General features: G+C 40.3%; 1 protein-coding gene across 1 annotated transcript in view; it reads left to right on the top strand.

Annotated features, from left to right (window-relative positions):
* The window catches only part of PKHD1 (polycystic kidney and hepatic disease 1 (autosomal recessive)), a 722421-nt gene that overhangs the window by 62810 nt on the left and 638371 nt on the right, over nucleotides 1-21240 (top strand). Inside the window, 4 exon segments of the mRNA XM_006835767.1 lie at nucleotides 10747-10877; nucleotides 13138-13273; nucleotides 19066-19261; nucleotides 19924-19991. Of these exon segments, the coding sequence (XP_006835830.1) occupies nucleotides 10747-10877; nucleotides 13138-13273; nucleotides 19066-19261; nucleotides 19924-19991 (531 nt within the window).

Raw genomic sequence — 21240 nt, 5'->3', positions numbered from 1 at the left:
TAATTGTATCATTTATTGAGCATCTAAATGCTTTCTATTCCCCAAAGATGGATTTAAATCCACACTTTTCAGATGAGATATTGGTGGCTCTAAGAGCTGAATGATTTGCCCCCAGGTTTCACAATGGAAAGAGGTGGTGCTAGGACAAACAAGTAAGATTGTCTGACACCAATGTTCTTGTTTGTTCTGTAGCACCCTGCTGTTTTACTTATGCGATGGAGTTAGTAATGCTTGACTTATATAACTTCTAGTTTTGTGGGAGACTTGATTGAGCCAAGTTTAAGTTGATGGGAAAACCCCTTGAAAAGTCATTTTGACAAATGTGAAATCGAAGCCCACTATGAGATTTGTGCATAAGGATGCTTCACAAATGATTTTAACTGATGTACAAGGGGTCTTCAAAATTTCATGGGAAAATGGAATGAAAAGATAGTAGATTTTCCCCCACATACTTGTTGAAGCCCCCTCAGACACTGGAATACTTGGTTGGCATGTAAAGCTAACTACCATTTGAATAGTAGGGACACAGAGGGCAGTTGTTGTTGTTGTTAGGTGTTGTCAAGTCAGCTCCAATGTTGTCATAGATACCTTATGCACAACAGAACATAACACTGCAGTCCTGTGCCATCCTCACAGTTGTTATACTTGAGCCCATTGCTGCTGCGACTGTGTCAATCCATCTTGTTTGGGGTTTTCTTCTTTTTTGTTGACCATCTACTTTACCAAGCATATTGTCCTTTTCCAGGGACTGGTCGCTTCTGATAATATGTGCAAAGTATGAGAGATGAAGTCTGGCCATCCTGCCTTCTAAGGAACATTCTGGCTATACTTCCTCTTCCAACACAGATTTCTTTGTTCTTCTGTTAGTCCACAGTACTTTTAATATTCTTCTCCAACACCATAACTCAAATACATCAATTCTTCTATGGTCTTCCTTACTCATTGTCTGACTTTCCCATGAGGCAACTGAAAATACAATGACTTAGATCAGGGACACATTAGTACTCAAATTGATATCTTTGTTCTTTACCACTTTAAAGTGGTCTTGTGCTGCACATTTGCTTATTGCAATATGTCATTTGATTTCTTGACTGCTGCTTCCATGCGTGTTTATTGTGGATCCAAACAACATGAAGTCTTCGACAACTTCAATCATTTCTCCATTTATCATGATGTTATTTATTGGTTCACTTGTGAGGATTTTTGTTTTCTTTACATTGAGGCTCAATCCATATTGAAGACCATGGTTTTTGATCTTCATCAGTATGTATTTTAAGTTCTCTTTGTTTACAGCAAGCAAGGTTGTATCATCTGCATATCACAGGTTGTTAATGAGTGTTCCTCCGATCCTGATATCATGTTCTTCTTCATATAATGTAGCTTCTCAGATTATTGCTTAGCATACTGATTTAATACTATGGTAAAAGAATACAGCCCTAGTGCACACCTTTCCTGATTTTCAAACCATAGAGGGTTGTTGGTCTTGCCAAAATTTAGCTTATTGGGTGTATATTTCAGTGCTGTGTAAAACCAGGGACTCTCCATGACTTTCTGTTTCCTGAGTGTAGGCATGACCAGTTAAAAATGACCCAGCTAGATTGGGCTGCGAACCTTAAGGTCAGCGGTTCGAAACTACCAGTCGCTCCGTGGGAGAAAGATGAGGCTTTCTACTCCCGTAAAGATTTACACCCTCGGAAACCCTGTACAGGGTCGCTATGGGTTGGAACCGACTCGACAGCACTTAACAACAACAACAACAAGATTGCAAGAATTATAGGAACACTCATGCTTATTATGTTTTATAAAGAATACTTTTTGAAGCATAAAACTCCCTTCCTTAACTCCTTTTTTATCCTGCTGTTGCTGTATATTCTATTGGTCAGAGACCAGAAGTGTGTAACATTTTTTCAAAACTGTGTTCTGGCCTCAAACATGTTGTCCAGAGGAACAATTAATTTCGGACTCTATTTTGCCGGGTGGTGGTGGTTATGTGCTGTGGAGTCGGTTCTGACTCATAGCGACCCTGTACAGGGTTTCCGAGGCTGTAAATCTTTACAGGAGCAGAAAGCCTCATGTTTCTCCTGCAGAATGGCTGGTAGTTTCAAACTGCTGACCTTGAAGTTAGCAGCTCGACTTGTAACCACTACGCTACCAGAGCTCCTTCTACTTTGCCTAGAAGAGTGAATTAAGAAATCCACCCCACCTTGTCTCTGTGTATAAAATAGCAGGTAACACTTGCTCTTATTTCTTGGTGGTTTAAGGAAGGAGCCAGGTTATTTGTGGTACTAAGAATAGAAAGGTCTTGTCTTGTATGAAACCAATAATGATTGCTTTGGGTTCAGAGTATAGAATAGTTTCTCATTAGATTTATAACAAGTTTTGATCTTTCCAAATAACCTTTGTAGTTCATCTGTCACAAACCTTCTTCAACTAACCCCTTGATAATAGTCCCCTAAGGACAGACAAAGGAGCACAGTGGTTAAAGTGCTCAGGTACCAGCTAAGAACTTATCAGCCACTGTGCAGAAGAAAGATGTGGCACTCTGCCTCCATAAAGATCACAGCCTAGGATATCCTTCGCTTTTCTACTCTTTCCTAAAGGATTAGCATGTCAGAATCCTCTTGATAGCAGTGACATTTGGATAAGGGCATGCAGGTGACTGAGGCATCATTGTATTCTCCACACAGAGTGCCCTGCGTGAGAGGGAGACCAACTGCACCAGTGTCTTAGGCTAGGTTTTCTAGTGAAGTAAAACCAGCATCTGTATATATTGTTGTTAAGGGCCTTCGAGTCAGTTCGTACATACATATATATATGTAGAAATTTATTATCAAGGAAATGGCTCATAACTGCAGAGTCCCAGGTCCCCAGCAGAAGAGAGAGGAAATTCCTCCCTCATGTCCATTATATTGGGAGCAGGCCACACCCCCAAGGAAGTATCCCTTTAATTGATTGAAAGAATGGCTCATAGCCATTCTTCAGAATTAACTATGTATTAGGTTTCATTACCATGGGAATAAGCACATCCTAACTGCCAAACCTCTGCAAATCCTGGTCTAATCAAACTGACACAAAACCCTAACCATTACATTCCACCTTGTCAACTTAAACCTATAAAATATATGCATGGACTCTAAATATTAAAGAAAACTGTAAAATGATACTTGCTTTTAACATGTTATAACTAAAACACCTATAATAAAAAATGCACTGGTGCCATTTACATCTTATATGTCACAAATTGAGAAAGCAAAAATATTTGGTGCACACATGCAAAACAAAACAAAAATATGTATATTCATTTAAATGTCCAAAGCACACATTCTGCAAGCCAGGCTTCTGCCCATAGGTACACACCCTTACACAGTCCGTGGGCCTAGTGTCCATAGCTGCTCTGTCTCTCCATGTCACTGCCTCTGCCTCTGTCTCCACCTTCATCGCTTTCCCAGGAAGGGATCCCATGCTTCACTCATGCTCTTCCTTCCTGATAGTCCTGGATCATCTGTTCCTGAAATGAAAGTTTAACTACTCCCCCTTTTTAGTTACACATCTATAATTACAGTTTGACAACCACAATTAATTCTATTAACAATTACTCCTAATTGAAATCAAAATCCTATCTGCATTATCCTTCCCCATTTGGAAAAGAGGAAAACTTCAGTGGGGATTCTCTTTTGTCTCCTCATTCTAAAGCTAACCACATCCATGGAATCTTGTAAACCAGCCACTTTATGCCTTTATATCCCCCTATTTTTGATAGTCCATGTCTAAATTGCCCATCCCTATCAACCTGGTATGGCACTGTAGGATATGCCCTGGATGGCAAGGTCAGTTTGAACTGCAAGTCCAGTTCATCAAATTGTAGCAAGTGACATCAATTCACAGTATCAAACATCTTTATCTTCATTTGGTTAGGTTCTGGTCAGCTCAATCCCAGTCATCTAAGCTAGATCAAATGGGTACCAGCTGCAAGTTTAGGAGTTCACACACACTTCCCTGCACTTCAAACTAGCTGGGACCCTCACTCTCAGCCCTAGCGCATGCCTATGGGATCAGGAGTTCACACAACTCCCTAAACTTCAGACCAGACAGCCTTCCCTTTTCTCTTATCTCAAGGTCAACAGGTGCCAAAAGAACATGTCCAAACTCAGCCTGTGTCTCCATTGCTGCATTTCTCCCATTTCCACTCACACGTAGACCCAGGTGGTCACCAGTGAGCATATAGCTTGCCAGTTATTTACCTTTAACTTTCAGTCCTAGAAGGGGGTTTTCTCTGATGGACCAACTTTCCTTGCCTTGATGCCTCCAAAATGCAAAATACCAAACTGCCCACTTTTTTTTTTGTTCCTTTTTTGGAATCTCCAGTTCTACCAGCAGTTTGGGGTTGGTCTGCCTGCGTTTTAAAATGCAAATGTACCAACTCTGAAGATTCTGAGTGGGGCTCAGGATTCCACCTAAAGCCCCATACTCTACAAAGGCTTAAAGCAAAAAGGCCTATTTTTTCTGGGCAAATTCTAATTCCTCTTTTTGCAAATCTAATCAAGTATAGTGTGAAGTAAGGCTTACAAACTTTTTGTAATCATAATTCAAAGTATTCCTATCACACATGTATGTCTATTTTACAATAATAGGCAGGAAAAAACAATATCCATAAAGCAGTTATACACATAAACCTTTTAGAACACTCAAGTTTGATCTTTTCACCTACCTTGAACTAATCCCATTCATAAGCCTTTAGCCTTGGGCCTCTGGCAACAGAGTGGAGGTCATTCATGAGGTGAAGAAACTAGTGTCCACAAAGGCTCAGCTTCAGATGCTAAAGTTCCCTCTCCATTCCCCAGGATAAAGGAGAGAACCTGCAAATGGGAAAGCCAGGGGTGGGGGATAGGAAAAAACAACCAATCTAGAAAAAATAACACTAGGCATCCGCCTGAGTGTAAGAAAACAAAGATTCAAACCAATCCAACAAATAAAGGAGGCAAGTTGTTAAGTATACAACAGCACGCTGACTACCTAAATTAATGCTGGTTATTAAGGAGCTCTGGTAGCGTTGTTGTTAAGTGCCATCAAGTCGGGTCCGACCCATAACGACCCTGTACAGGGTTTCCGAGGGTATAAATCTTTATGGGAGTAGAAAGCCTCATCTTTCTCCCGCGGAGCGGCTGGTAGTTTCGAACCGCTGACCGTAAGGTTCGCAGCCCGATTCGTAACCACTACGCTACCAGAGCTCCTTCTCTGGTAGCGTAGTGGTTATGAATTGGGCTGCGAACCTCAAGGTCAGCAGTTCCATACTACCAGTGGTTCCACGGGAGAAAGATGAGGCTTTCTGCTCCCATAAAGATTTACAGTCTCGGAAACCCTGTGCAGGGTCGCCATGAGTCAGAACTGGATTCTAGCAGGCCCAAGCCCTGTATCAGCCATACTTTTAAACCAGTTTCTCATTGGCTCCAGGCAATTCCAGAAGCTGCAGCTCTCTTCTCAGCTGAAACATTTTATTCCATGCTCTTTCATTCTTTCTCTTACAAAACCTCAAAATTTCATAGGTCTGGAGCCATGGCAATGAATCCTGCTCACAGTGCCAACTGCTTAAACCAAATGGGGATCATGTCTAACTTCCTTTGACTCCACAAGAGGGAAAAAAGGATGAAACTCAAAATCAGCCCAAGGCCTACTCCAATGAAGTGGAGGTCAGGCATGCCTTCATCCTCTATCAGTGCATTTAGAATTAGACAGAACTGAGAACCAATTCAGAAAACTCATCCTTGTGATTTCTTTCTCTAGAACCCCACTGTCTTAGTACTTCATATCTTAGAACAGGTTTTCTAGAGAAGAAAAACCAGCGAAACATATAAATATGTGTGCATATAAATAAGTGTAGCATAGTGGTTACGAATTGGGCTGCTAACCTCAAGGTCAGCAGTTCGAAACTACCAGCTGTTCTGTTGGAGAAAGATGAGGCTTTCTGCTCTAGTAAAGATTTACAGCCTTGGAAACCCTAAGCAGGATTACTATGAGTTGGAACTGACTCCATGGCACATAACAAACCAACTAATATATATATATATATATATATAAAGTTTATTATTAAGGAAATGGCTTACAGTTGTAGAGTTCCAGACTCTTGGTGTGGTGCTGTAGGATCAGCTCTGGACTGCAAAACACAAGGTCGGCAGTTCAAACTTGCCAGCTGCTCCTTGGAAACCCTATAGAGGGTTGCTATAAGTCAGAAGCAATTTGAAGATTCTTAACAACAACAAGGTCCCCAGCAGAAGAGAGTTCCTCCTTCCCCCTCCATTATTTTGGGAGCAGGCCACACCCCCAAGGAAGTATCCCTTTAATTGAAAGAATGGCTCATAGCCATTCTTCAGAATTAACTACGTCTGTATTAGGTTTCATCACCATGGGACTAAGCACATCCCAACTGCCAGACTTCTGGAAATCCTGGCCTAGTCAAGCTGACACAAAGCCCTAACCACTACACAGAGTTGTCCCAGAAGTAAGCTGCCTTTAGGTGCTGTAGAGTTGGCTGTGACTCACAGTGAATTGAAAGGAACACTGCCCGGAGCTGTACCATCCTTGCGATTGTTAGGTTTGAGTCCATTGCTATGTCACTGTGTCAAGCCACCTTATTGGGGATCATCCTCCTTTTTGTGGGCCCTCTACTTTACCTAGCATAATTCCTTTTCCAGGGACTTGTCCCTCCTAATAGCATGTCCAAAGTATGTGAGACCAAGTTTCGTCATCCTGGTTTCTAAGGAGCATTCTGTCTGTACTTCTTCCAAGATTTGTTTGCTCTTCTGGCAGTGTATGGTAATTCTGTCAAATTCTTTGCCAAAACTAGGATAGTCACATGTAAACTGGGACAAGTTGGTCACCCTATCAGAACATACACAAATTTAAAACCCACTGTCATCAAATTGATTCTTACTAATAGTGAGTCTATAGGAAACCCTATAGGGTTTCCAAGACTGGAACTTTTATGTAAGTAGACAACCTTATCTTTGTCCTGCAGAGAGGCTAGTGGTTTGAACTGCCAACCTTGTGATTAGAAGCCTAATGTTTAACCTACAGCACCATCAGGGTTCCTTCTTATACCATAAGTAATGTAGTAAAGGGATTTGAAAGTCTGGAAGAATTATTCATCATTCCTCTATAGTTCAACAACAGAGACAATTTAGAGAAGACATAATGTTGGGTGGGTGCACATTGATTTTTAGCAAGATGAAGTAGGAAGGGTGGTGTGGGTTAGGCAAAGTTGACAGTTCTAACCCACCAGCTGCTCCATGAGAGAAAGATGAGCCTGTCTGCTTCTGTAAAGATTTACAGTCTCAGAAACTCTACATATATAGTTGTGATGAGTTGGAATCAACTTGATGGCAGTGGGAAGTAGAAAGGGAGAAAAAAGAAAAGACAGACTTTAGCTACCCTGCTAGTATAGTGGGTGTGTAGTGGGCTACCAACCCCAAGGTCAGTGGTTCAAATCTTCCAGCTGTTCCACAAGAGAAAGATTAGGGTTTTTTGCTCCTTTAAGGATCTATAGCCTCAGAAACCTTTTACAGGGTCACTAAGAGTTGGAACTGACTAGAGGGCACACTATCGGCACCACCTCTCTGTTACTAGATGTAAGATTCCCCCATTTAACCCTTTTCCTACAGTACCACCTACCTAATTTTAACCAGTCGATCAATCATTTAATCAACACTGATTGAGCTACCTGTGTAAAGTCTGGTGCCAGGTGCGGAAGACCTTGCTATTCAAAATGTGAGCCTTGGCCAGTGGTATCTCTTCCCCTAATAGCTTGGAAAAAATACAGAGTCTCAGGTCCCACCCCATACTTTCTGAATTAAGAGTCTGCATTTTAACTCTATCCTCGGGTAATTTCTACATATAATATAGGGTTGCTATGTGTTGGTATAGCGTTAGCGACAACAGTTATAGGGAATTTAAAGAGAATCAGGCCCAGTCAAGCCTGCCAGAGGAATTACAGAATTACTGAATAAATCATGAATATCCAACAACTGACTGGATGGCGAGAAACAACAACAATAACCCAACAACAGCAACACCAACATTGTAGTTTGCCCTAATTCTTCAGGGTGTTATTTCACCCAGTTACATTCTCCTTCAAAGCTTTCATCAAGTTGTGTAAGTTTCTTTTTTCACAGAGATATTCATGGGGAAGATAATCTTGCTCCTGTATTCCTTCCCATTTTCAAGAGACAGTGTCTATTTATTTGGTGGCCTCTCTTGTGCCCTCTTGTGGGGATGTTGGACCCGAATCATCAGTGATAATGTGGGGTCACCTTGAGTTGGAATTGACTTGGTGGCAATGGGTTTGTGTCTTTCTTTCCAGCAGCTCCTCCAAATGGGAATGTGTGCCATGATATGAGTATGATTGGAGTCATCTTGCTTCTTATCCATGTCTGGAGTGAGGATAGAAGGGTTTCTGTGGTTGCTTTCCAGTGATCAGCAGGAATATACTCAAGGCAGTGGGGGTGGTGATGCCAGTCACTTCTATATCATCATGGAGACCAGCATTTAATATCTTGTTAAATCCTATTGAGTATTTTCCACCCATAGCAACTCAATGTGACAGAGTAGAAGTGCCCCTAGGGTTTTCTAGGCTGTCATCTTTATGGGAAGAAACTGCCAAGTCTGTCTCCATGGAGCCTTTGGGTGGGTTTGAACCACCAACCTTTTGGTTAGCAGTAGCATAGTTAACAGTTGCATAATCAGTGCTCCTTGAATTTAGTATATGTGGCAGCAAATCACAAAGCCACAGGGCTAAGTCTATCATTCAAAAATGAGGGAAATGAGTCCTGGTGTGGTTCTGTAGGGTAAGCATTGGACTTTTAACCAAAAGCTGGTGGTTCAAACTCACCAGTTGCTCCTTTGAAACCCTATATGGAAACATATATTTGCTATAAGTCAGAACTGACTTAATGACACTTAACAACAGCAACAGTAAGTTAAGGAACAATGGCATAAAGACCTGCTGTTATGAGGCAGAGCAATGTGAGTCCTGACTCTAAGTGCACTGCTCTTTCTACCATGATGTCCTTTCATACTTGAATTCTCATTCTCAAGAAAACAATTAGTTTTATAGAACTAGCAGGGATAATACTTAAAGATCTAGGGTAGTCTTCAAGGCAAGCAGTCAAGTCCCTTCAGGACAAATCCCCCCTCCAAGACTGAAACTCAAAAAGGGGACACATGAGCTCACTGGTGACCTCATTGGTCTGCATGTGAGTGGAAGTGAGGCAAAGTCAGTAATGAAGATCTGGGCTAAGTTTGACCATGTTCCATAGACTCCTGTCAACTGTGAGATGAGAGAGAGATGAGGAAAGGCTGGTTGGTCAGAAGTGTGGGGAGATTTGGGAACTTGAGCCCATGAACATTGACTTAGCCATGGAGGGCTAGAGCTGAGAGTGAAAAGTCCAGCTGATAAGTCCAGTGGGAGAAGATGCATAAGAACACCCAAACTTGAAGGTAGTACCCATTTGACCTACCTTCGATGGCTTGATTTCCAGAGCTCAAGTAGAGGAAGATAGGTAAATTTGATAAAAGAATCAAGTGTAAATTTCTACAATCTGATGAACTTGACTTGAATTTATGGATTTAGCTCAAAATACCAACGAAGAGGGAAGGAGTCTTCACATCAAGGATCAAGTTTATCCCTTCAGTATATAGGGTTGATAGGGATGGGCAACTTAAACAATTGGCTACCTAAAATTGTGTGTGTGTGTGTGGGTGGGTGGGTGCTATAAAGGCATGAAGTGACTGGCTTTCAAATTTTCAAGAGGAAGTTTAGTTTCAGAGTGTGTGGGGGAAGGTAGATTCCCCCACTGAATAGTTTTCATCGTGTCTAGATGGGTCTGGTGAAAGGAGATGGGGATAGAATTCTTTTGATTCAATAGTGAGTAATTGTTATCATGACTAATTGTGATTGTCACAACTGTAGATGTGAAATTGTGTAACAAAAAAGGGGGAGTAATTAATCTTACATTCTGGGAACAGAGGACCCTAGGACCATCAAGAGAAGAGCATGAGTGGAATGTGGCACCCTAATCAGAGAAGCAGCCACACCAGAGGTGGAGGCAGAATGATGGCATGGAGAGATAGAGCAGCTGAGACCTCAAGACTCATGGAAAGAGAAAGGCTGGTGGCCAGGAGGCAGACTTGCAGAATATTCCCTTTGGTTGTTAAAATGATTATCTATTCCTGAGTGTTTTTTTGTACATCAAAACAAACAAATAAGCCAACAAACCCAAAGGACAGAGGGAATAGAAGCAAATACTGTTAAATGATGATGAATGGAGGGGATTGTAATCATTGCAATGAACAAAATGCAATAGGATGAAGGCAAAACCAATATTCTCCCATGTAAACTATCACTCAATTCACAATAAAAGCTTAAAAAAAAAAAAAAAAGAAATCTAGAGTAGGAAGAGTTCACAGAAACCATCTGTTTTATTCATGGGTGTATTGTACCTCTATATTTTATTCTTAAATATATCCAGGAATGCCTTCCTTCTTTCTGCCTTCTAGCTACCATTTCTTATTTTTACATGATAGGCTATATATTGAACTTCAGTCTCTGCCTGCAGTTTGAACATTGCCTTGTAGTCTATCAAATTAAGGAAATTCATGTTTTATTAATTTGATTTATTATCTCTTGGGGGCTGCTTAATTTTTTTTTTTTGACTGTATGGCTTTGGATCCCATCTGAAAATGTTTTTGTTACAGGAGGACTCTGGGCCATCATCCGAGGTTCTGGTTTGGAAGGTGTTAGCCTGGTGTTATTCGGGTCTAGGTCTTGTGCCATTAATGTCAGCACAAGCAATTCACAAAGAATACAATGCAAAGTTCCACCCAGGGTAAGTAGAATTCTCTGGCATCTCTTTTGTGGATTGATCATCATTATTAAAACATAGCATAAAGTTTTGAGTGAATCACTTCTTGGAATAAAAATGAACTAACATGCTTTTTCATCATTAAAATATGTTTATATTGCCTGTCTTGCTAGGAAGTGGGAAACAGAGCCCTCCAATGGGGCTTGTAATTCACAGTAGTTGATTCCTTTAAAAGGAAGATAACTAGGCATTCCCAGTACACATTGTTAATGAGCATTATACCACAGAATAAATAAATGTATCTAGTACACATCCTTGGCATGGGTTTGCAAGATTTACATATATTAGGAGCTCACCTCTCTCTTAAACAAACAAGCACCTTAGTTTTCACTAGCAATCTATCTCCTGAGTGGATATGATGGTGGAGCTTGGAAACTCCCAATTGTTCCCTGTTGCTTCTTTCTTCGCTTAAAAACAAGTTCCGAGCTCTTCCTTTCCTCATCAGTTAGTGATATTTCTTGGTCTATTAAGGGATTTGATGGTGACACAATGGATTAAAGTGCTTGTATGTAGCCAAAAGGTTAACAGATTAAACCCACTAACTGCTCAGTGGGTGTAAGATGAGAGTGTCAGTTTTTGTAAAGATTTATAGCCATGGAAACAGTTCTATTCTAGGGAGTAATATGAGTGAAAATTTGAATTGAGTTCCTTTCCTGGAGCTGCTGGGAAAAGTCATCCTCACAGCTACAGTTGGATTTAACATATATAACTACACACACACACACACACACATTTATATAGGATGAGTGACATTTAGGAACTTAGATGCTAGTTCATCGAAGGGACCCTGTAAATCCTTCTTCATCTGAACATCACACAGGAAGAAAGCAAAAAGTCATTAAGATGACAGGAAAGAAGGGGAAAAAAAGAAAAAGGATGTCAGAAGAGACAAATTTTCTCTCTTCATCATAAAGATGCTAAAGCAAATGGAAGAAATGAGGAAGTAAAAGAGCTGAACAGAAAATTTCAAAGGGCAGCTTGAGAAGACAAAGTCAAATGTTATAATGAAATGTGCAAAGACCTAGAGTTAGAAAACCAAAAGGGAAGAACACACTCAACATTTCTCAAGCTGAAAGAACCGAAGAAAAAATTCAAATCTTGACTTGAAATAGTGAAGGATTCTATGGGCAAAATGGAGTCTTGCTGTGGCACTGTGGCTTAATGCTCTGGACTGCAAAGTTGGTTTGAACTGTGAGGTCGGTGGTTCAAGCTCACCAGCTGCTCCTTGGAAACCCTATACAGGGTCTCTGTGAGTTGGAACTGACTCGATGGCACACAACACCAATGTTAGTGACTAATGTGTATTAAATTATTAAATTCTAGCTAGGGCTCTGTTGTTGTTAAGTGCCATCAAGTCGATTCTAACCCATAGCGACCCTGTATAGGGTTTCCAAGGAGCACCTGGTGAGCTTGAACCACTGACCTGGCAGTTCAAACGCTTTACAGTCTGATGCATTAGCCACAGTGCCACACCAGGACTCCAGAGCTCTAGAAGACGTCCTTTTCTGGAAGGCAGGGAACTACTAAAATATCAAAATGATGATTGCTATTACCAAATAATAAAATTCACAGTTGAAAAAAAAGAAAGAGCAACATATTTTATTCTGTTTTTCATTCTGAAATTGGAAATGACAATACAATTATATTCACATTTCACAATTTAGAAATTCACCATCATTGATAGGAGATTAACCTGAAATTAACCTTTTTAACAGTTTTGAAGTAAGGATTTATTGGAGGAATGTGGCCTTGAGGAATTTTATACCTTCGGAGAACAAACTATTTCCAGCCTTAACACAAACACATTAGAAGCAGCCATTCACTTAGGAGAGTCCTGGTGTGGCACTGTGGGATAAGGACTGCACTGCTAACTGCAAAGTTTGCCATTCAAATGCACCAATTGGTCTCAGAAACCCTAACTGGGCCAGTGTTGGAACTGACTTAGTAGTACACAACAACAATATTCACTTAAGAACAATTGGCATGCTATTTGCAAATCATTATCATTTACTCATTAATTACAGCTGGCCCCTCTACATCTTTTCAGCACTTGGGTAGACCAAGCACTTGTCACTGTGCACATACTTGAAGGCAGCAAATGTAACCAACCTTTAAAAACAATTTTCCTTGAAATTAATTTTTTAAACTCATTTGATTTGGACTTCTTCTCTTTCTTCAAGTCAATTTTGTTTACTGAGGCTTGATTTTAAAAATTGATTTTCAGGGTAAAGATGAATCCATTGTGAATGTGACTGTAATCAGTGAGGACCATTCTGCAGTTCTTTGTGCAGCATTTACATACGTCTCCTCGTTAAATCCGGTCATCATGTCTCTGAGTAGGGACAGAAGCAACTTAGCAGGTAAAAGTATGTGCCCCTGCAGGATTGCTCTTATAGAGCATTGATTATATATATATATATATGTATATATATATATATACACACACACACACACACGCAATAGATAACCTGTGCATCTTATTGAAGACAGTATTACATTTTGGATGGAAAAGTTTTTTTCTGACAATCAGGAGACCATCATTAAGTCTGTCTCCTTATATGATTTTTGTTTGTAAAATTGAAACCATTTCCACTATGAACATGACATGTAAATTCACAGACAATATTTAATTAAAGCAATATTTATTAAATACCTATTTCATAGGGTTAAATATTGTGTTTCCATCTGCAAAGTTGGTGGTTCAAACACACCAGCTATTCCTCAGGAGATAAAGGAGGCTGTCTGCTCCCTTAAAGAAGTATAGTCTCAGAAACCCTGTGAAGCAATTCTTTTAAGTTCTTCTAAGACAGTGCCCTATAGGGTCACTGTGAAGTGGAACTGACTCATTGACAGTAGGCTTGGTCTGAGTTTGGTATGTGCCGATAGTAACAGCATAGACCTATTGTAGACATTAGTCCTTGTTACAAAAGTGTAGGATTATTAGCCCTGTTACACGGATGAGGACTGAAAATGGAGAGAATTAGTAACTTCCCTAAGATGCTTCCTTTAGTAAGTAGTACAACTGGGATTTGAACTCAAGCAGTCTGGTTGCAGATCCTAAGCAATTAACCACTAATAATTAATTATAAAATATTGTTTCTCCAATTTGAATTCAGCAGAGAATAAAGTGTTCTGGTTAATACAGGATTTTTCTCCTTTGACACACGTTTCTTGATGTTGTGATTCCAGGTACAGCAGAAGGAAACACTGCCTATTCCTGAGACATCCTCACAGTTGTTGCTGTGTTTGGTCCTATTGTTACTGTGGAGGGTCTTTCTCTTTTTCTCTGACCCTCTAGTTTACCAAACTTGATGTTCTTTTCCAGGAACTGCTCCTTCCTGAAAGCATGTCCAAAGTACATGAAAGGAAGCCTTACAATCTTCACTTCCACGTAGCATTCTGACTGTACTTTTTCTAAAACAGATTTGTTCATTCAATATTCAATATTCTGTGGTATATTCAATAGTCTTCAACAGCACACCATAATTTCAAGACAACAATTCTTCTTCAATCTTACTTCTCCATTGTCCAGTTTTCACATGCATAGGCAGTGAAATACCATGGCTTGGGTCAGGCACACTTTAGTCCTCAAAGTGACATCTTTGCTTTTTAACACTTTAATGAAGTCCTTTGCAGCAGAGCTGCCCAGTGCAAACGGCATTTAATTTCTTGACTGCTCTTTACATAAGTGTTGATTGTGGATCCAAGTAAGATGAAATCCTTGACAACTTCAGTATCTTCTTTGTGTATTATGGTGTTGCTTGTTGAGGTAGTTGTGAGCATTTTTGTTTTCTTTAGGATGAGGTATAATCTATATTGAAGGTGATCATCTTTGATCTTCATCAGTAAATGCTTCAAGTCCTATTTGCTTTCAGAAGCAAGGTTGTATCATCTGCATATCACTGATAGTTAATGAGTCTTACTCCAATCTTGATGTTGCATTCTTCTCATGTAGTCTAGTTTCTTCAATTACTTGTTCAGCATATAGATTGAGTAAGTATAGTGAAAGGATACAACTCTGATGCATACCTTTCCTAATGTTAAACTTTACAGTATCCCCTTGGTTTGTTTGAATGCCTGCCTTTGATCTATGTACAGGCTCTGCATGAGCACAATTAAGTGGTCTGAACAACTCAGTTAGGTAGTTCAAACCTACCAGCCACTCTGTAGGAGAAGAATCAGGCTGTCTGTTCCCACAAAGATTTATAGTTTCTATATAGAGTCACTATAAGTCTGAACTGACTTGATAGCAGTCGAGTTAGTTGACTCGACAATATTATGTAAACATAATGGATTTTTTTGGTACCAAGCTACAGAAAACAATATTTCTTTGGTAATTCCAAATGATAATGCCAAGATGGAATTAATAATAATTTGTATGTTATAGTATATAGATTTGGCAAAGTAGCAGGTAACACACCTTTGTGATTATCTGAAAGCCAGATAACAGAATTTATGGCAGCCATAGCTAATGGTTTTGTTTTAAATGACCACCATACTTCCCAAATAAAAAATCCTGGGCTCAATATTTCTGGTACTGTTTTCATTTTCCATTACTCAAGAGTTCATAAATAAAGGGAAGTATCCTTTAGCTTCTCAATATTATTCAGATCGGGTAGTGCAGAAGAAGAATTTGCTGCCTCAGGCAACCAAAGTATGTAAAATTCCTTAGTGGTCTAGATTCTTCTGAAAGAGGTAGAAAAGGGAGGAGGGAGATCCTTGTTCTATTCAGAATTCAGTGATTTTGGCTTTTAATAAAATTTTCTACCTATAATGAAAAGAAGAAATACATTGCACTAATGCCTTAAAGGCGTCTAGTATTAGATTGACAATTGACCAAGACTCCAAGAAGTTCATGTTATTGATGTATACAATGCGATGCATCATTTTCAGAGTTTACACTTGTATTTAAATCTTTCTAAGGGAGTCCTGGTGTGGTGCTGTGGGCTAATGCGTCAGACTGTGAAGTCGTTTGAACTGCAAGGTCTGCGGTTCAAGCTCACCAGCTGCTCCTCGGAAACCCTATACAGGGTCGCTATGGGTTGGAATTGACTCTACGGCATTTAACAACAACAACAAAGGGCAGAATAAAGAATACGTTATCTGACTTGTAAAAGCCACAAGGAGTGTTGGTCTACTGGAGTGCTGCACATCTCCATCAGGATATGATATTCATACTGACAATGAAGCCCAGATGCAAGTGATGGGAAGAAGAGGAGGGGAAGGAGAAAGGGGAGCAAAAATATGCTGTGCAGGGCCATATGTTGTAGGCTTTGCTGTTGAACAGGGCTGAATGTGAATGAATTTCAGCTCAAGTTCTTCTTGGGCAAGACATCAGACTTCCTTTATTTTCAGTTTCTTCATTTGTTAGGTGGGAATCATTTTTTTCAAATTTATTGTGAAAATTTCAGATTTTTTGAGTAAAAGAATTTCGCTTAGGCACTGGCATGGGGTAGTCAAACTGTTGTAGTGTCAACCCTGACTCATGGAGACCCCATGTGTGTCAAAGCAGAACTGTGCTCCACAGATGTTTTCAGTGGGTGATTTTTAGGAAGTAGATTGCTAGGCTTTTTATTCTGGGCACTGCTGGATGGACTCAAACTGTTAATCTTTTGGTTAGCAACTGAGCTCATGAACTGTGTGCATTACCCGGAGGCTCCAGCATGGAATACACATTCAATAAATGCTACCATTCTGGCAAATACTGAGGTTTCAGACTTCACAGTAGAAACAAAATGGAAAACCCATGCATGTGGAAAGAGGAATAAAATGAAATTAATTGGGGCCATTTTATATGCTTTACTACACCAAATAGTTTTCCATGACATCCAACTTAACCTTATAATGGGTAGTGTAGGGTTGTTGTTATTAAATGCTATAGCAACGCTGTATCAGGTTTCCAAGGAGCAGCTGGTGAACTTGAACCGCTGACCTTGTGGATCAAACCCACTTTACAATCCAGTGTATTAACCCACAGTACCATGCCAGGGTTCCTAGTATGGGGTAGACTTTATAAATGTTGTATTGTTGAAAAATCCCAAGACTGCAAGTTCACAGTGAATCACCTGAAGTCACACAGGTATTAAATAGTAGATCAAGGATCTGAATATAGATCCACAGTCTTCTCACTAACATTTAATTTTTCTTTTTTAAATAGCCTCTTTCTTTTCCTCATTGGCTGTAGTGTCTTTAAGACACCAGCCCTGAAAGAGTTTTCAAATATCCGTGGCTAAAAGGAGGGGCCCTAGTGATGCAGTGGTCAAGCACTCAGCTGTTAACTGAAAGGTCATTGGTTCAAAGCCACCAGTGGTTCTCCAGGAGAAAAGACCTGGTGATCCGTTCCACTAAAGTTATTGTTAAGTGTCGTAGAGTTGGTCCAACTCATAGTGATCCTGTATAGGGTTTCTGAGGAGTGGCTGATGAGTTGAACCACTGACTTTGTGTTCAAACCAACCTTACGATCCAGTGCTTATGCAACAGTGTCACACTCGGAAACCCTATGGGGCAGTTCTATTCTGTCATATACAATCTCTGTGAGTTAGAATTGGCACAAAAACACACAATAACAGCAGTGGTTGAAAGAACTTTAGAGACACACTGAGACACAGGATAGGGAAATATTCTTCCACTTCTGTTGCACACTTACCAGTCCTCATTGAGACTCCAGGTGATGGCTGACTGGATTTATTTTCTTCGCTCCAGTCTGTCTTAAAGATTGGAAATATCACTTCAGTCAGATCCTTTCCTGGCTTCTCCATGGTCCACTGAACTGAGACCCTTCAGATTTACCTTTCTTGGCCCTCACCCACTGAACCTTCATCAGTGTGTCCTGCTCTTGGCCCTGTAGAATTCCTACTTGTTTTCACGTGTCTCTTTTCTTCCAGCAAGTCACTCAAATTCCCTTTCCTTCTCTCCAAACCACTGGATGATTCATTGAGAAAATGCTACAAAAGTCTTGTGGGGTGGGGGTTGGGGGATGTTAATCTGTAAAGAATTTAAAGTTGAATTATAAGTCCCCTCTTTCACTTCCTTTTGGGAATTACCTTTCAAATTGAATTTTCAGCATCATTTTTCCTATGAGGCATTTCCTATATCCAGAATCTTATTTTGATTTGAACAGCCCACTACTTAAATTTGCATCCTTTTTATGGTATGTTCTGGTGTTGCACTGTGGGCTAATGCTCTGGACTGCACAGTCAGTTTGAACTGCAAGTCAGTGGTTCAAGCTTACTAGTTGCTCCTAGGAAACCCTATACAGGGCTGCTATGGGTTGTAACCAACTCAACAGCACTTAACAACAACCACAACGTGCTTAACTAAGGAACTCTGTGGTACAGTGGTTAAGTGATTGACTTCTAACCAAAAGGTTAGGCCCATTGTACTCATGACATTTGCATATAATGGATAATTAAGATACAAAGGAATTAACAGATAGAAGACTGGGGCCAGGCCTTGACTTTTATATTAGTTAGCTTTCAGGTCTTTGTTTACTCAAAGGATAAAAAATGCCAGTCCTACTATGTGACCCATATAAGCCATAAGGATGGAGCAAGGATACAACGGGATAATGTGGGGAAATGCTCTGAATGTGAATGATGGTACTCACAATGACATTATTATGAGGTTCAGTGCATAGTGAAGGTATTGCTTTAGACTTTTATCAGTATGAAAGAAGATGTGGAGTGTGATTTTCTGATTATGGACACTCCAAGATACTTCTTAATTTGTCTTTGTAGGAAAATCACTTACTGTCTCTTGAGTAAACTTGCCTTGACAATTTAGCTTTTGAAGTCCTTGAGATTTATAGGCTGTAGCTATGATAACATAGTTGAGTTTCATGCAAAAAAAAAGTTAGCATTAAAATTCTGAATTAGAGTATTAAGCACAGGGCTATTGTTGTTGTTAAGTGCCATCAAGTTGGTTCTGACTCATAGTGACTCTGTATAGGGTTTTTGAAGAGCAGCTGCTAAGCTTGAACTGCTGACCTTACAGTTCAAAACAACCTTGCAGTCCAGCACATTAATACACAGCTTCACACCAGGATTCCACAGGGCTAGCATGTGCTTAATCATATAAGACAGTTTTAGAACTGAATAGGTGGTTGAGGCCACAGGCCCACATGACAAAGGCTAATGGACTCTTGTGCACACAGGAGGTGAGACCCTCTTCATTGGAATGGCACGGCTGGAGAACTATACAGAGTTGGATGTGGAAGTCCTTATCAGGGACACCGGGGCTCGACTTCATGCACAGATGGCTCAGGGCCTGGAGGTGGTACTGCCCGCCCTGCCTGCTGGCCTCCACAGAATTTCAGTTTCCATCAATGGTGTCAGCATTCACTCACAAGGGTGAGGTGGACACATGCCAATTGAGGTCTATTGCATGGTCTAGTGAGTTGAAGAGTTCCAGTTACTGAGTTATATCTTTCTTCCCAACCCTCTTAAGTTAGGGGATACATTATAAGAGTCATATAATTTGAACAAATCTTAGAGACCCTGTAGGCCAGTTGACTTCCAAGATGACCCAGGGACTTACTACTTAGACAAAAGGTAACTTAATAGGGCTAAGATTTTATTGCTCTTGGATGGAGCACAGGAGGTGTGGACATGTATATAAGAAAAGAGGAAGAGGCTGTTTTCTAGACCTCTTATAAGATTATCTCATGGGTGCTGAATGAATGGCTTGTAGTGATTGCACAAGCCATTTACCCTTCCTCATATGCATCCCGCTCTGCCTTGAGGCCCTTATGCTCAGTGGTTCCCCCAAGTCCCTTCTCATTGAAAAGGTAGCTCAGCTCCCTGGGACTGCTCTCACCATGTGATACTGGTTCAGACAGGCACCGCACAGTGTCTACCCCACAATTTACTTTCTTCTCTATTAGGTGGTATCATTCACACCTCCACCCCTCTTTTTTCTTAGACCCTCCCCCAACTCCATCTCTTATCTTTTCCTTTTCTCTTTCTCTAACACTTGTGGTTATTGCATAACAGCCTCTCTCTATCTCTTTTAGGGTTGCTCTCCAAATCCAATACCTCACAGAAGTTTTCGGCATAGAACCTTGCTGTGGATCCCTTCTAGGTTAGTGGTTCTGATGTGGCTGATATCATTTATCCAGGGAGTGTGTACACAAGACATTCAGATTTTGTTCCTGGGGTAACTAACCCTTGCAGCTTGTTGACGGTGGCCAAGTCCCGAGTAGCCTTCCTTACAGTCTGCAAACTCACTGGTGGACGCTGAAGGATGTGAACACTTGCTGGTTTCTTAGCCCAGTAAGCTCAGGAAATACAAGTTTTATGAAAAAGAGATGCACCTGCTTTTCCTCTTTGTAGTGGAAAGAGGCTGAAATATCTAATGAGTAGCACATCTTGAGTGGATGGTAGAAAAACAAGGGAAGAGCTTCCTGTGTGCAGCCTTTTAGATACTGTATTTATGAGGAGAGGAGAAAGGAGTCTTGGGCATCTTCACTTTCGGGGATGCAGATGAATGGTCCAGAAACAGAGACATGAACACCAATATGGGGAATGTAAGGGCATGACGAATAGAGAAATGTCTACAAACACTGATTTTCAGAAAGAATTCAAAGTTATATATTTGCGTTCGAATAATCATTGGGCTCATATATCTTTTTGAGTCTAGTAAAGTCCTTTTGAAAAGATGTTTGACTTTGTCACAGACTTGGTTATGCTGTGGGTTAAATTAATGCTATCTCCCTTTTGAAGATGGAGCTTGATTGTGCATGGATCAGAGATCAAGACAGTCTATGAATACAGCAGGGATTTCGCAGGCATGGTTCAATGACTCTTGATATATCATATATATCATGTATATTCAGCACATTCCATAATAGATTCTAGCAGGTATTATATAGAATAACATAGCAGATGAGTATATTTCAAGAAATTTGATTTTTCATTAATGTATAAGTTGAATATATATGTAGAATGCAGGAGAAAGACAAGGTTTTCTGTTCCTATGAAGATTTCAAGCCTTGGAAACCCTATATAGTGTCTCTAAGAGTTGGAACCAACTTGACAGCACTTAACAATAACAACATACAGAATAATGGAGTTCCTATGTGGCACTGTAGGATAAACATTGGAGAGCTAACTTTAAGGTTGGCAGTTCAAAACCACCAGCTGCACCTTTGAAACCCTATACAGGGTCACTATGAGTTGGAACTGATGCAATAACACTTAACAAAAACATTCTGGATGTGCCGTTGAGTCAATTCTGACTCATAGTGATCCTGTATAGAGTTTCTGAGGAGCAGTTGGTAGGTTTGAACTGTTGACTTTGTTCGCAGTCTAGTAGTGATCTTACAGTGACA

Source organism: Chrysochloris asiatica, unplaced genomic scaffold (assembly GCF_000296735.1).
Source record: "Chrysochloris asiatica unplaced genomic scaffold, ChrAsi1.0 scaffold00019, whole genome shotgun sequence".
Classification (NCBI taxonomy): domain Eukaryota; kingdom Metazoa; phylum Chordata; class Mammalia; order Afrosoricida; family Chrysochloridae; genus Chrysochloris; species Chrysochloris asiatica.
The sequence above is the reverse complement of the archived record's forward strand: the minus strand, read 5'-3'. Positions and strand labels throughout refer to the sequence as shown.